Consider the following 16,710-nt stretch of genomic DNA (forward strand, 5'->3'; position numbering starts at 1 on the left):
AGCCCAGAGAGGCACCCCATTCCCAACGAGCCAGCAGCGGGGACAACCCACACACCGATGCCTGGCGTGCCCGCAGCACTGTGGGGACATGTGGAGGTTGCCCGAGGACAGAGAGGCTTCCCCAAAGCAGGGAGGGAAGGTGGGAGCCAAGGGACGGCACCTCCCTGCCGACTCCCGGGCAGACCCCGCCGCAGCTGCTGGGAAAAACTTGGAGCTGCTGCAGAGCATCGGTTAATTTGTCATCATGGAAACAGCCAGCCCGGGTCAGCGGCTGTCAGCGGAGGAGTCGGGAAGGGCTGCTGCTGGTGATCTGTTCTTTTTCTTTTTTTTTTTTCTTTATTTTAAGGAGATTTCATTAAAAAAAAAAAAATAGCTGCCTTGATAAAGAATTTACTAGGGCAAAAGGGAATTACACCGGAGCTCGGAGCAGCTAAAAGCAGCAGTTTGCTGGGGACTCGGAGGCTGCTGCTTATACTATCTCTCTATCATCACATATATCCTTCTATCTAATCTATCTAGCACCATATATACCCTTTAGCTCGCCAGCTCCCACAATCCCTGCCCTCTATCCATCATCCACCTATTCATCAACACACATCCAGCTCTATCTACCTAGCCATCACTATAAATATCCCATCCATCCATCTCTCCCAATCTATCTCTCATCAGAGAGACCCTCTGCCTACCTACCTGCGGATATATCCACATCCATATCCACACACCCTCCTCGTCTGTCCATCTGTCATCGGCAGAGCACTCACCTCCTCTCCGCCATCCCTCACCGCACGTATCCTCCCATCCACCGGCCCATCCATCACAGCCTCTTGCTGCAAGGGGCTCGGTGCCTCTCTGCTCCATTTACTACCCGAGGGTACCAGATATTTCCCTGTGGATCACTGGATCCATAGCCCACCAAGCAGCAGCCCCAGAGAGGGGATGGAGTGGGTCGGTGCTGGGAAAGGCACTCTGAGCCAGTCGAGGAGGCTCAGCGCTGGAGGGGATGTGGAGTGCTCTCACTGCCGAGCTGGGCTGGGCTGCACCTGCACAGCCACCAGCAGGAGCAAGCTCCTGGTCTGGGCAGGAGCAATCCATGGGAATGCACAAAACCCAGGCAGCCACTTACAAGGAAGGTGCTGAGCACCTTCTGCAAGGGGCAGCAAGGATGTAAAGAAAATCTTGATCCCCACAGGAGCATCAGTGCCCTGTATCTCCCCAGATCCTGCCTAGCCCCTCTGGCAGGTGCAAGAGGAGAGGAATTTTCCTTGCACAGATGCATATGCCACCAGGGCTCCAAAAATGCCACATTCCCTCCCCAAACCAGCCACTGACCAAATCACACCATACCCGGCCCCTCACCAACTGCCAGGCTGGCACAGCACCTCCAGACTGGAGCCAAAGGCAGCTTAGGCTGGGGATGGTAGGGGGAGGATGCTGCCGAGTGGCACCGAGCCACGAAATTTGCCAGAGAGAAGAAAACACCCAAGCAGTGCTTAAAAACTGAAAGCTGTTACTTTAATTACGGGCTTTCTGCTTTATCACCAATAGCGTTTCTCACACATTCATCAGCAAACCTGGTAATAAATCAATCGTGGGTAGCCAGGAGCTGCAGTCTGGCTCCTTCCCTTTTTCTTCCCTGCTCCCTGCAAGCTCTCACACCATTAGTATGCAGTCCGGCACTGCCAGTCTGTGCATTCCTCATCGGCTTTGGACTGGAGCTGGTATCAAGCGGATGCCCCCAGCACAGATTTCACACAGCCAGCTTTGCCTGTGGGGAAGGCAGGCGCTGGTGGAGGAGGACGTGCCTGTGTCTCTCAGGGCACGTGCACAGTCCTGGCTGCACACTGTAGGGATCTCTCTGCATCCACAGGGAATTTCAGGATGGGAGGAAGACAGGGATGGGGCAGGGTACTGGTGTCCAACCTCTGGGTAGGCATCAGCTGCTGTGCATGTTCCCGCTCCGTCTGCTCCTTGTTTTGTGCCCAGAAGTCCCAATGGCAAGGCCAGGGTGGGGGCTGTGGGCACACTGGCTGAGCAGAGGAGGGATCCCAGCCCCGGCTACAAAATCTTTTCCATGCACGGACACCAGTCCCGTAGCACAGCCCAGATGGCAGGACGCTCGGGGCTCGGGAAGGTGTTTCCCTGTGCCTTTGCTGCACCCTTGCACTTGAGGCAGTCATGAAAAGACAGCTCTGCTACCTGCCCCACACCCAAAAAAGTCAAATTTTCAGGTCAGCTGGGATGGTGCGACATCCAGCCATGCTGCACTGAGGCTGCCAGGGTTATGCCTGCACACACCAATTCCTGGAGAGGATATCGCATGTCCTGACTGTCCACAACTCCCAGGAAGGGCGAAATCCTCCTGTCTGGATCTTGCTGGAGCAAGATTCAGCAGTGGGAACTGAGGCTGAGGATGCTGACCCTTGCTGAGGACTCTGTGCATGGGCTGTTTGACACCTGCCCTCTCCTTGACCTCTCGCTGTCCGCTGCAACAAAACCAACAACAGCTCTGCTGCTGAAACACAAATTAAACAATTCCAACCCTTTCATTTCCCTGTCACCTCTGCCAGCTTCCCAAATCTATTTTTTCCTCCTATTTGAGTGTTTCTGGGTTCACTCCACTGAGGCAGAGGTGCTCCCCTCTCCCCTCTCCCCATGCCAGTACCTGCTGCTTCCCATCAGCCATGTGAGGGCTGCACAGATGTGCACACAGCAGTCCAGATGTGCAGGGCACACTGCCAGGCTGCCGGGATGACAATGGAGAGGGAGCAGCCTCTCACCTCCCAAAATGAGGACATGGGGTCCCTCCAATTGCTACTGGAGCAAGTGTGCAAATCCAATTGACCTTGAACACTAATTGGCACTCTAATTAACACTCAGCAGAGAAGCAAAGGGCCAAGAGGAGACTCTCTTTGCAGAGGAGCTGGCCAGGAAAGGGGAGCAGCCATCCCTCCATGCTATTTCTGTGGGGATGAAAGGACACATCTCCACATTTAACCAGGAAAATCCCTTCCCCAAGGCTCATCCCTGGGAGCGGGAGCCAGCTGGACATTCTGGGACTGCAGTCCCAGGGAAAGCATCCTAAGGCAGAGTCACACACCCTGCCACCCTCACAGAGCCCCACACAGGATCACAGGCACCTTCCCGGCATCTCTCCCAGCCTGTTCCCTGCAGAGATCGGCTCCAGCCCTCCCTGTCGGGGTTTGCAGCACTGTCTCCCCGCAGCGTTGTCCCCATATCTCACCCTCCCACACCAACACACACATTTCCCTCTGCTCATCCCCTCCTAAAGCCTGGCATCAGGAGCTCCAGGCTTGACATTTTCATCTCCAGGTTATTTACAGGAGGGCACATCCGAGGAAGCGGTCACAGGTGATTTCCCCGTGCTGCCGGCTCCGCTCGGCACGGAGCCGCAGGGGGCAGATTCCTCACTGCAGATATCATTAATCCTGCAAATCCCCAAAGCCCACCCTCCTGCCACCCTCGTCCTGGGGAATGTGGAGCCACAACAGGCTAAAACTGGCAGCAGCACGAATCCTTCAGGAGCTCCTGCTGTCCTGGCTGCTCCTCCCTCCACAGTCCCAGGGCAAAGTGGAGTCCCACGGGCTGGATCCTGCCTGGTCCACGGGCAATTGGAGCAAACAAGGAGGGAGAAGACCCTCCATGGCAGTGTTTCCCAGGCAGGGAATTGCTGGGATCATGCCTCATTTGGATCCAGCAATGGAGGGACTGAATTCCAGGCTGGTGCTGTGCTCTTACGTGGGGTGACACTGAGGAGCGTCACCTGCAAACCTAAACCCAGCCCTTAACAAAAGATAACAAACTGATACCGAGTGATTGCAACAACGGAGACTGAGGGAGATTCATCCACTACAACTCCTGCCAGGAGCTGCTGCTGAACGGGAAAATCGTGTCACAGCTCCTCTTTGGGGCTGCTCCTGCAGAAGGGACACCTTGGGCTTTCAGCTCAGGTGAGCTCCATCACCATCCTGCGTTTCTCAGGTGGATGGTCAGAAAGGAGACAAAGTCGCGCCTGCAGCCACCAAGCTGCTGCCCTGCCCCAGCTGGCACAGCCTGCCCTGAATCCTGATGCCTTTGGTAAATCCCCCTCTAGCAGGGATGGTGTCCCAGAACCGCTGGGCTGGCCAGGATCCGAGGAGTCAGGGATCACCTCCACCCTCAGCAACTCCCAGAGTCCACACCAGCACACATACGAGGCCCCAGTAAAACCCAGCACTCCTGACTCACACCTCACTGCCGGATGGGAAGGTGCCACCCCGGGGAGCTCCCAGTTCCCAGCCTGGCAGCACACCCAGGAGCTCCCCAGCTGCTGCTTTCTTCACCCTGTTGCCTCCCTGACCATAACTACTCCTTAATTATTTAATGTCTGCAAAACACCTCGAGACTTTGCATGGGAAGGGAGATGAACTGCACGACCTAAAATTGGTCTTTTCCATCTCGAACTCCTTGCATTTTATCCTGGGATGAAAGGAGCTCTATTAGGCAAAGCATCAGTATTATTAGATTTCCTTGGAGCCCTAACAAACGGATATTAGATTATTACTGCAGATGCATTTCTAAGGCACTCATCACCAGAGTATCTGAGCATCAATTACACAGATTTAGAGATAAAAAATGCTTTCCCCCGGAGAACAGGGTATAAAACCCCTTCTCTTTTTGCCTCCCTTCCCCATCTCTTCCAAATACATTTACCTCCCTCCCACTGCCTTCTGCAGAGCTGGAGCTGCTTACGAGGAAAGCTCTCGGGTTGATGGGCAACCCTGAAATCTTTGAAACATCTGAAGCAGCAAAAGCTTTTTGTAAAGACTGGCAGGAGTCAGCTGAAGAGATTTCAATGTGCAAATGGACATAAAAAGATGCAAGGGGGGGAATGAAACGCTGGATTTATTGTTCTAAGGACAAAGGATTTTCTATGAGATGAGATGACCCCACGGCCTGGCTCCAGCACCTACAGGTCACAGTGCACAGGAAACCCGTCCTGCTTTTGGGGTGAAAGGGAAAAATGGAAAAAAGTTCAGGTTTGACTGTGCTGATAAGGTCTCTGATAATTCCCTGCCTTACCATTGCCATTATGCTAACCCCTAGCAACACCACAGGAACTGGGCTGGATATTGAACACACAAATCCACGGCTGGAAGTGCTTAAAGGCTGAAGAGAAAAGATCAAAGTTTGAGAGGGGAAAACACGGAGAAGGGGTTTGGCCAGGATCACACGGCTGGGACCAAACTGCTCCTCATCGCCCAGGTCCCAGCACACACAGGGACCACACCACAGCACCCCTGCCTGACTCAGTCTTTCTTGCCCTTTCAGCTGATCTTGCGTCCAAAAAGACTAAATATCACAATGAATTTAATCTCAATGCATGTTCTTTAATTTCAGCTGCTGGATCCAGAGATTATGATTCGGCCTGGCTTTAGAGCAAAGCATCAAATCCACTCCTTTCACCAAGCCAAGTCCATTCCAACCCATAGGTAAATACTTCAGGACTACACTCAGGAGGTGCTTCCAGCCCCACAACAGCCCCCTCAACAAGGTGTCAGAAAGTGCAAAAACCCAAACAAAACCTCTTAACTCTCTTTCCAGACCAGGATCCCATCCCCAGTGCAGGTTCACACTGCCTTGTGAGCCCAGCCCAGCTGCCTGGCTCATCCCAAAGCCCCTCCTGCATGGCTGGTGGAGACAAAGCCGCTGCTCTGGCCAGCCCAGCTTTGTATGTCAGCCAGAGCAGCCACTGGGCAGCAGGGAAAGCAGCCCTGCATCACAGAAAAGCTTTCAAAAGCACCTTCTGTTTCTACCCATGGGCAGGACTCAGAGCCAGGATAAGCCATCCCAGCTCTGCCCCACCAGGACCAGGAGCCCTGTGTGTCAGCCTCGGAAGGGACCTTAAAAATCATCTTTTTCCACCCCCTGCCGTGGGCAGAGACACTTTCCACTCTCCCAGGTTGCTCCAAGCCCTGTTCAAGCGGGCCTGGAACACTTCCAGGGCTGGGATGTGTGTAGCCCTTCCAGTGGTCAAGTGCAACCTCCAAGCAACGCAGCTCGTGGCATCCAACTGATCGACATCACTGGGATGGACCAGATGTCCCTTTGTGTGGAAGCTGCCCGCCCTGGGAGCGCTGTCCCCAGGGTTAAACACTTTGCAGGATAACTGGGAAGGCCCAGCTCACACACAAGATGATTTGGAGGTAGCCATGATCCTGACTCCTGCCCTACAGGGAAAACCTGCACAGGAGAGATGAAGGAGAGCCGGGGCCCAGCTCTGGGACACTTCAAAGGGAGAGAGGGCTTGGGATGGACAGGGCCTGATGCAGAGGGAGGGAGCACAAGCAGGGGGATCTGGCTATGTCAGAGCAGGGCATGGTTAGCAAAACAACCACAAATCCCAGAAACCGAGCGTGCCTCCTGCCCCAGCACCACAGGATGCTCACAGCAGCATCCAGCCATGGGGCTGGCACAGCAGGATGGGAGCCAGCACTGACTGTGGGTGCCAGGCACAGCCAGAGCTCAAAGATTAAGGAACAAAACCTATCACCCTCTTCTGAATGATCTCACGAGTTACAAGGTCAATGCTCTTGGTCCTCTCTCAGGCAGGGACACCGTTTGACCTCGTGCTGCTGCCCTAAGCACGGCTGTAAAGCCCTGTCCAGCCCCAGCCAGGGTCAGGCACCAGCAGCACTTCTGCTCATCTCCCCGATCCCCATCAAGCTCCCAACAGAGCCTGGCGATCTCACTGCTAAAACCCCCCAGGACTGCAGGTCCCCTCCCCAGCAACCCCATCAATTCCATCACCATCTTCACTACCCGTGCTGGGGAGGAAAAGCTATTCCAGCACATCACCTGCCCTGCACAGATTTATAACGAAGAGGAGGGGGGTTTCCCAAAGGTTCAAAGACCCATCTGTTCCTCCTCTCCTGTAGCTTCCCCTCCATCTCAAGCACCTCTCCGTGTTTCAGGAGCAGCCTCAGAAATCGATGCTCACTGAATCACAGTTAGATCCTTTGGTTTATTTATTATTTTCCCAGCTTGAACTCAAACCTCCTTCTGCACGGCGAGAGCAGGGGATGAACCACGCAGCGTTTCACAAGCACAAGCTCTGTGGGAGGGACGAGACAACAGCGAGACACGGGAAGGACAGGAGACCTTCCCTCCCAGCACATTGTTTCAGATACCACCAGGTTTCCAAAGGCCAGAATGGTTTGGATTGGAAGGGACATTAAAGCCCATCTCATTCCAACTCGCTGCCACCTTCCACTATCCCAGGTTGCTCCAACCCCAAATCCAACCTGGTCTTGGACACTTCCAGGGATCCAGAGGCAGCCACAGCTTCTCTGGGCATCCTGTGCCAGTAAGGAATGACTCGATGCAAGTCAGTGATCAGCTGATGGATGCAAGATCTGGGAGAAGAAGGTTGTCTGTGCATGCCTGCTGTTGAATAGGAGTTTTTCTGAGTATTCTGGATTTTGCATCGCCTGGGCTGTGCTCAACACACCGGCCCTGCTGCAATTCTCCCGCGAAGGCCGGATGAAGGAGAAAAGCAGGCAGTTATCAAAAATCCCCGGCAGCAAGGACAGAGGGACACCAGGGCACACGCCCTGCTCTGATATCTTCACCAGCAATGTCTCTCCATCACCTTTCTGCTCATTATCTACCACCTTTACCCCAGCCAAGCATCCAACACTTGGATCAAGGTTGGATGTCAAGGATGTTGGATGTTCACGACAACATCTTTGAAACAAGGAGGCGGGACCGGCGGGTTCCCACCTTGGCTCTGCCCGCAGCGACACTGGGCAGCTCACAGGAGTTTCCACAATGGGCACCAGCTCCTTACACCCCCCACCAGAGGGATCCAGACCCATGGAGGCTTTCCCAAACCCCTGACCCCCGAGCAGAGCCCTCCCGCAGCCCTGCGCTCACTGCTTCCCAGCCGGGGCTCACCTCAGCCAAGTTAATTGCAAAGACAGCAGCGCCGGAGCAGAAAGCAACCAGCGGGGCTCTCTGGAAAAGCCAATTCCCACAATACAGAGCTGATGGGATTTCTGTGAGGAAGAGGGCAGAGAGGGGCAGGGGTGAGGGAGCTGAGCGTGTCCCAGACAATCGCTCCGCCGGCGCTAACCTGCAGATAAATAGCCAGTGCCGACATCTGCTGAGAAATACCTTTCCCGCTCCACACTGAGAATTGCAATCTAATAATATCCCAACTGCCCCCCCCCCCCATCCTTCTCCATCCCTCCCCCACCCAATTACCGAGCCTGACATTATCCGTCATCTTCCCTTTGTGTCGGCGAGAATCCAAACGCAGACGCCGGGAAATTAATAATAATTGTTGTGTCAAAATGCGGGATGTAATCAGGATGCGGCGTGGAAGCTAATACAAACACAAACAAATGGTATTTATCCTCCCGAAAGATCCCTCCCCTCCCTTCCCAAAGGGCTGATGATGATAATACTCATGGAAGAGATGAATCAGTGCTAATATAGGGATTAGGAATAGATCCCAAACCCCAGCCTGGGCTGCAATCAAAAGGAGTGCTCTTAATTGAAATTAGAGCTGGGATTTCGGTGCCTCTGCAGAGATGGGTTAAGCCCATCGGGGCTAAACAGAAGGGAAAATAAAAATAGCATCTTTATTCAAGAACAAGAAGGTGGGAATGAGAAAAAAGATCCTCTCTGGCTTCGACACACCTGGTTTGCTCAGTCTTGGCTTTGGAGCTGGGTTTTGTCCCAGCACCGATTCCCGCAGGCAGGGCAGAGACGATGCTCCCGCTTTTCCCTCAGGCATCTCTCTGCCTTTTCAGCTCAAGACGGGTTCAGAAAGGATATTTCAAGATCAAACCACACCTCCCATGCTCTGAGGGGACCCAGGGCAAGCTGAGCTCGGGGTCCTGTTCCCGACTCTTTCCTGAAACTTTTTACCACTCTGCAAGTGAAACGTGCTCTTTCCCCCGATGCTCACGCCAGCAAAGATAAGTGTTCTCGCTTTCATTCCTTTTATTCAGAGGCACAAAAGGAGAGGAAAAGACCACCTGAAAAAAGGCACAACTCCTGCTTTTATTGCTGCTTCATCTCCCACATCCCTCTGCGCTCCAGGGCCACCTGGACTGATATCCTCGGCAGTAAAAACACAGTTTTACCAACCAAGCCCATTTGAACCATTTATTCAGCGGGGCTGAATTCTTCCCAGATCCCAGTCCCAGGCAAGAGGGATGCTCAGGAGCCAGGTGCTCAATGGCAGCATTGCACTTTTTCCCTTTCCAAAGGTTTTGGTGAGTACGGACTCCTCTTACTGACTCTCTCCCAGCTCTACGCATCACCCTGAGTGATCCCTCCCCATGGATGTTGCTCAAAGGAGTCTAACACACATGAGAAGCAGAAAATGGGATCCAGGCACAGATTATTCCCATGAGCATATTAACAACTCCTGTGCTTTAATTCCAAATTAGATTTTATGTCTAAAACCAGGTTTCTCAATTCTTGGCTTGGGCACTGTGCCACTGTCTGTGCCTTCTGCTAGCACATACAAACCCAGACTGAAAACTGGCCCCAGAATAAATCACCCAGCTCCAAACCCTCCTGCTGCCAAAGGCTGGGATTTAGCCCTGACCTTCACCAATCTCTCTCCAGCCTCCCTCAGCCCAGTTGGGCAAAAAACTTCTGTGATTTTCTTTTTTTCCAGCCACGAAAAATCCCATTTCCAAAGATGAGGGACAGAGAGAAAACCCTGTATGAGCAGTGCAGACTTAATTCATCTCCTCAGTGGCAGCAGGTCCTTGAGGGCAAGCCAAGGGCTTGCAGGTCAGGAGAGACTCAGTGGAGTATGGCCAGTTAGAGATGACTTAGATGCATTCCCATTCCCTGCTTAAACTTTCTGTATCTCCACAGTGTCCTCTCCAGGAAAAGCTGGCCCGACAGCACACAAGTGTTCAAAAACATGAAGGAACAAATGGCAATGCTGTTCCTCACCCCAGGATGATGCTGTGGGTTTTACCAGCTGGCTGCATCCCGGCCAGACTTGGATTTATACCTCGAGGCTGCTGACAGCTCTGAGGACCCCGAGCTCACTAGATGGTTGTAACAACCAACACAGCGGGCACTGATTGGTTACACAGACACCAGAGGCTTGAAGACCACCCCAAAATCCCCCAGCAGCTTTTGTTTGTGCCTTCAATTACAAGTGCACCAGGATTAGCCATAAGAGCAGACTTTGAGAGCAGCTCCCAGCTCCGAAAAGCCTGGCTCATCCCACACTGAGCCACTGAATCCAGTACAGGTCTTGAGCCCAGTCCAGAGATAAATTGATTTTAAACACAAGCACGGTGTAGAAACTCAGCATTCTGCAGCCAGATGCCTTTGGACTGGTCTGCAGCTGGGCAGGGCAGCCCATCAGGAGTTGGGCATGTCCAGCTAAATGAATTCCCCACGGTCACACGGCAGGAGCAGATCTGTCCCATCCAGCTTCTGCTCCCAAAAACTTTGTTAGCTGGTCCAAGGCAGGAATCTGGTTCCTCCAGCAGCAGCAGATGTTGATGCCTCTAGAAAAGTGCTGTTTAAGGCTGATGTGAAAGGTGCTTTGGCACTGCCTGTCTCCCTGCTACCCACCGGACACGAGGGCTGGAGTGCAGCCTCCACACCCCAAGGATGCTGCTGACAGGGAATCCCAGAGTGGTTTGGGTTGGGAGGGACCTTAAAGATCATCCCATTACACTCTCCTGCCATGGACAGGGACATCTTCCACTATCCCAAGTTGCTCCAAGCCTCGTCCTACCTGGCCTTGGACACTTCCAGGGATCCAGGGGCAGCCACAGCTTCTCTGGGCACTCTGTGCCAGGGCCTCCCCACCCTCACAGGAAAGGATTTCTTCCCAATATCCCATCTAACCCATCCTACCTCAGTTTAAGCCCATTCAGTGCTCCACCTAACAAGGCTCAGCAGAAAAGCAAAGACCTGAGAAGCCCTTGTCCCTCCTGCCACCTCTAAACACGCGCTTTATTCCCAAGCTGATTTGGCCGTCTGCAAAGCACATGTCCGCCCTGTCGGCATCCCAGGGCTGGCCATTATCCAGGTCCTCCTCCCGGCTCTACCAGCCCCTCGCCGAGCTGGAGTTGTCCCTACATGATCCCTCTCAAGTCACAAATTACGACGGCAGAAATGGAGCTGGGCAAGCCGCGGCGGCTCAGCGGCAAAAGCTGCACCCACGGCGGGGCTGGCGGCGGGATCATGGATTGGTGTGAGCATGGAAATTCATTCATATGAATTTGGAATATAATACCTGACACAAGATGTATCACTGCTGCCATGCTGCAATCCCAGATAAGGACACAGCAGTAACAGATGGAGGAACAAGGCACTTATCTTGTTAGCTGATGGATTTATCTCTCCTTCCCCCACCCTTCCCTACATATTCCATAGTGTGCAGAGAGCCACGTTCCTCGGCAGAGCAGCATATGGAGCACGAATTGATTTCTTCCTAACACCCCCTCCACACTTTAATTCAATAAGAGCTGGAGTGGCGGATAAACAGCTTGTTGTGCTAGGAAAATTTCAAAACAGTCAAGAAAATGTCAAACTGTCTTTTTTATGAGTGTCTTTCTTTTTTTCTTTTTTCTTTTTTTTCCCCCCCTTTTTTATTTTTTTCCCTTTTCGTTCCCCCTTCTCCTCGGATGTTCAGCGAGGAGCTCCATGTCTGGAGTGAGCAGTCCTTCCCTGGCAGACACCTGTATACATCTCCTGTCAGGCCAGTCCATGGCAAAAGGTGGCTTTGGTCCCATCCTTGGATGGGAGATGGGAACACAGCGACTCCGGGTAGAAGATTAGGCAGATGGTTTCATCTGGCAGCTCCCTTAATCTCATTACTGGAGCTGGTGGAAGTTTTTAATGTGATCTCTCTTTCCTTCTCTACCCTCACCCCATTCAAAACGCCTTTTCTCAAAAAAACCCAGACGTGTTTCCTTAGTGGTTTCTTTGTTAGGCACAGACTAAAATTTCTTTAAAAAACTATTCCATTCTTATTTTTGGTGTCCTCTCCCTCTCTATTATTTAGCTCTGAAAAGGAGGAATTATTAGAAAAGAGGAAAAAGCACAATTGGATGTTTTCTGGTCCTTGCTCAAAAATATGGAGCACTTTGGAAATGGCAGGGATGTGTTTCTGAGGACCATAAGCCCCCTCATGTGCTCTTGCCCTGCAGCCTCCTTTGCCAGTAAACCCAAGTGAAGGCTGCAGCCATGGAGGTTTATTTAGGAATGTGGAAATCCAGCCCTGAGGGACACCAGCATGTCCCACACTCAGGGGTCCTTGCTGGCCTCCTGACCTCTCCCAAACACCTTGCTCCTGCTATTCCTCATGCAGCTGCCTGTTTCCTTCCACCCTATAAACCAGCCAAGAGCCTGAACTCTCTCCCAAACACACCAACCCCTCACTCCCCTCCTTCCCAGCTCTCCCCACACCTCCCTAGCTTGTTCTCCTGAGGGATTCTTACAAGGTAAAACCCTTCAGAACTTCTCCTCCCCATCCATGCATCCATTCAGGATCTCATTTCCCTTGAACTTCCCTGCAGAGCAGAGGCCACCACAGTCCCAAAGCTCAGCCTGGCACCACACATGGCCTGAGCCATCCCTGGCTCTCAGCCCCCAGTGCTGGTGAAAACCATCTCCAAGTGGGTTTGGAGGAGGAGTTGGAGCAGTGAAGACCACTCCATGAGTCTGCTTTCACATTTTGAATAAATTGACATGAACACAGGGCAAGAAAAGGGGAATGTGCCCCCAAGTATGACCAAATGGAAAGCCAATGGATTCCCAACAGGAAGAACAGAAGACCTCACTTAACTGAAGGAATAAAAATGTGTTCCCTAAAAAATGTAGGAGCTGCTCTGTTTCCTTCAAAACTTCTCCTACAGAGTCTCAGCATGGACTCAGGAGCGACTGTCAGCCAGGCATGTGGGGGACATGCTGTGCACCCAGGGTTAGGTGCCATGGGTGGCCTCAGCACCCTGGTCAGGATAGGACACCGCCTTATCCCGCAGCACCAACGATAGCTTTTGGAGCTCAAACAAGCAACCAGCATCCACAAACCCCACCCCAGGACAGTTTCATCCACTGGGGAGCAGAAATAAAGACAGGCAGCAGCAAAGGGCTGGGGGCTGCACATCCCTGCGGGGTGAGCTCCGCTCCAGCAGCACCCGGACCGGCAGCAGCGTGGGCTGGGCACACGCTGTGCATGAGCTGGGATGCTCTGGGGGTGAAACGGACCCGCAGGAAAGCGTCCAGGGAAGGAGGGCTCTGTCCTGCAGTTTTCCACCTCCCGCCATCCGCCTGCTGCTGTGCTGGAAGGCGAGAGCCGCCTCCCCACCCCCTCTGCAGCAGAGCAGTGCAGAAGGCTGCAGGATCCTGCAGGGAGCCGGCGTGTTTAGCATGCAGGAGAGAGCGCGGAGCAGAGCCCTGTCTCGTGCCACGGAGCAGCCGGCCAGGAGCAGCAAATTGCTGCTGGAAGGAGCCGGGTGCTTGGTGAACCCGCAGCCCCTCACTGCTCCCCCTCTTCTTCCCATTTAGCTCCTGGTTGCAAAGCAGGGATGGGGTTTGGTGCCGGATCTACCCCCGCCTCAGTTTCCCTCTGTGAGAGAATCCCACCACGCCTCTTGCTACGGCCCCAAACTGTCGGGGAGGAGCAGCAAGGATCATCCCTCTGCTCCAGAACCATCACCTCCTTGCTCCGTCCCTTCCTCCCTGCCAGCTTGCACTGGGCACCCACAACCCCAATGACAGTGGCAGCACCCAGGCACCCATGGGTGATCCATCCCAGCACCCAGGCACCCATGGGTGATGCCTCCCAGCCAGCACCCACCCCATGTCACAGCCCCACACTGAGCTCTCCTCCTCCACTGCAGGCTGGGGCTCAGCCCCTCCAAGCCTTACCTGCCACCAGTGTCCCCTCCTCGTCCCTTCCTCACCTGCCTCCGTGGCCACCCCGGGGAGGGGAGCAAAGCAGGTGACAGCACACCAAGGGCAGCTGGTCCCCGTTTGATGCCGGTGTCTCTGGTCAGCTCCGACCCCCCCCATCCACCTCCCCCTGAAAAGGACATGGAGAGCCCCTTCTGCCCCCACCCAGAACATTTCAAACCTGCCCCTTTCATAAGAACCTCTCGCCAAGCACCCAATTACAGCTCCATGAGTGAGGATGAAAAGCTGCTCTTGGAGCATCCTGTTTCCTCTTTATTTTTCCCCCTTTTCAAGGCTCCTTTTCCCTCCCTTCTCATGAGGTTAAAGAGCTAAAGACCAACTCAGAGGCAGATAATAGAGTGACAGCGCCTCATAAAAAAGCAGCCGAAGCTTTGGAGAAAGCTGGCATACGGTGCATTAGGGATTTCTGTCGCGGCAGCTGGGAGTAACAGTGACCCTCTGAACTCAATTTGCTCCACGGCTTGAAAACGAAGGAAAGCCTTTGGACTGTCAAACTCCTCCTTTGGCTTCCAAGGGAGGCTGTAGACTTTGAGCGAGCTTTCAGGGGTCCAGCGTGCCCCTCACCCTACGGCTACTGCCCTTGGTTCATATCTGGGGCTGGAAGTGGCATCCCGAACCCTGCAGGGATGCGGGATGTGGTGCAGAAGGGAGGATAACCCACCGGATGGGAGCAACGCCGAGCTGTGGAGATGTGGATTTATGCACTACAAGGACTCAACAGCCACCCTGCCCCAGCCCAGCGAGAGCAGAGGGACAAGGGGGGGACACGTGAAAGGTCGGTGCTGCATGGGAAGAGCTCGGTGGTGCTGCACAAACCCACCACTTTCCCCCTCTGCCTTTTTCTTCTTTCTTTTTTTTTTTTTTTTTTTTTAATGAGTAGAAAATTCTTCCCACTACGCATTAGCGCCCAACGTAATGGTGCAAATCATTTTTCATTTATCATCATAATGCCAGTCAAACGAACCCCCTAATAACATAAATGCAAGAGGAAAGCTATTAGAGTTTATTTGTGCAGTGGCTTTGAACTCGTCCCCCCCTGCTCCATCAGTGTGACTGGAGGGCCTGGATGGAGCTTGGATCTTTAGGACCTTTTATCCTCAGCTAGCCAGAGCCCTTCCTTACAGAGCACTGCAACCCCACACAGGTTGCTGTATTGGTTGAATTATCAAAATACCTAAACACCCGAAATAATCCATCGCAAACAGGCACTGGAAGGGCTCCAGGTCAGGTTGGACGGGGCTTGGAGCAACCTGGGGTAGTGGAAGGTGTCTCTGTCCATGGCAAGGGGTGAAATGAGAGCGGCTCTGAGGTCCTTCCCAACCCAAACCAGTCTGGGATTCTCCAATCTTTCGTGCCTTTCCATAGGTATGATGTGTTCCAAGTCAAGGCACGGAGGAACAACACACCTGGCCGTTGCTTACCTGCAGCTGAAGGTCCCCAAACGCTTTGCCTGTTACTCCTCCCATGCACACCTGAAAACAGGCATTTATTTTCCACAACACACAGTGCCTGGAGTCCCTATCCCAGCTCTGCACCTCTGCCAAGGACCATCAGAGCATCTCTGCTCTGCCCAGACCTCCTCCTCTGCCACCCCTGGATTGTACAGCTTTGGGAGAGCAGTGCCATGAAATAGCTCTACAGATGCTGGTGAGGCTCATGCAAGAAAACTTCCCTATAAATAAAAATACTTGGAAAATTCAAGTCATTCCTCTATACAGCTCTTTGCTCTCCTTTGCTGCAGCCATTCCCATCCTAGGATTTCACCAAAAGGACAAGAAACAGCCTTAGGTTGCTCCAGAGAAGACTTAGGGAATATTGGGAAAAATTTCTTCATGGCAAGGGCTGTCAAGCCCTGGAACTGCCCAGGCTGCCCAGGGAAGTAGTGGAGTCACCATCCTTGGAGTAGGGATTTAAGACATCTCCTCCTCCACTGCAGGCTGGGGCTCAGCCCCTCCAAGCCTTACCTGCCACCAGTGTCCCCTCCTCGTCCCTTCCTCACCTGCCTCCGTGGCCACCCCGGGGAGGGGAGCAAAGCAGGTGACAGCACACCAAGAGCAGCTGGTCCCCGTTTGATGCACTTGAGGACACGGTTCGGTTGTGGGCTTGGCAGTGCTGGGGGAGTGGCTGGACTCAGTGAGCTTAAAGGTCTTTTCCAACCTAAACTATTCCACAATTCAGCGATCTCTCGCTCCTGCCTTGCGGGTCCATCCTCATCCTTGCAGGTCTGGCCCTCGGCATCCCCCATCCCCAAGATCTCCCAGCACCACTTGTCCCAACAGCTCTCATCCTACAGCAGCCCCGTCCTGGAGCTCCTGACAAAGCATTTCATTTTATACACAATAATTTCCTCATTAAGCCGAAATTAAATGCGTATTTCAAAACCTACGAGCGAGAGCAAACTGCTCAGTCTTATGCTTTATTAAACAAAAAAATCTTTGTGTGGAAAGAGCTTTGGTGCCAAATTACAGCCCTGCTGACGGGGCCGAGCTATTCCCAACTGTGCCGTAAGCGGCGAGTCGGGATGTGCGGTGCCGGCAGAGAGGGCCTGCACTGCAGAGGGAAACCTGGCACCCTCCTGACAAATTAGTTTACTTGTTAAGAAGCCTATTTCACTCAATTTCAACAAATTGTTGTGTTTAGGGGGAGGGCAGGGCAGGGCAGGGCAGGGCAGGGCAGGGCAGGGCAGGGCAGGGACGGGAAGGGAAGGGAAGGGAAGGGAAGGGAAGGGAAGGGAAGGGAAGG

The 16,710-nt window shown here is 53.3% G+C and overlaps 1 protein-coding gene across 2 annotated transcripts in view; it reads right to left on the reverse strand.

Annotated features, from left to right (window-relative positions):
• Window positions 1–16,710, reverse strand: part of LOC121667538 (protein CEPU-1) — a 352,366-nt gene that overhangs the window by 306,942 nt on the left and 28,714 nt on the right. Inside the window, exon 1 of one of the 2 annotated variants that reach the window (XM_042034293.1) lies at window positions 8,263–8,299. The exons of the other annotated variant lie outside the window; for it this stretch is intronic. Within the exon in view, the coding sequence (XP_041890227.1) occupies window positions 8,263–8,284 (22 nt within the window). The 5' untranslated portion in view covers window positions 8,285–8,299. Of the gene's footprint in view, window positions 1–8,262; window positions 8,300–16,710 lie in introns of those variants that run through there. 2 annotated transcript variants of the gene reach the window in all.

Source organism: Corvus kubaryi, unplaced genomic scaffold (genome assembly GCF_017639235.1).
Source record: "Corvus kubaryi isolate FWS band 111438036 unplaced genomic scaffold, C.kubaryi_AGA036_p1.0 37367, whole genome shotgun sequence".
Classification (NCBI taxonomy): domain Eukaryota; kingdom Metazoa; phylum Chordata; class Aves; order Passeriformes; family Corvidae; genus Corvus; species Corvus kubaryi.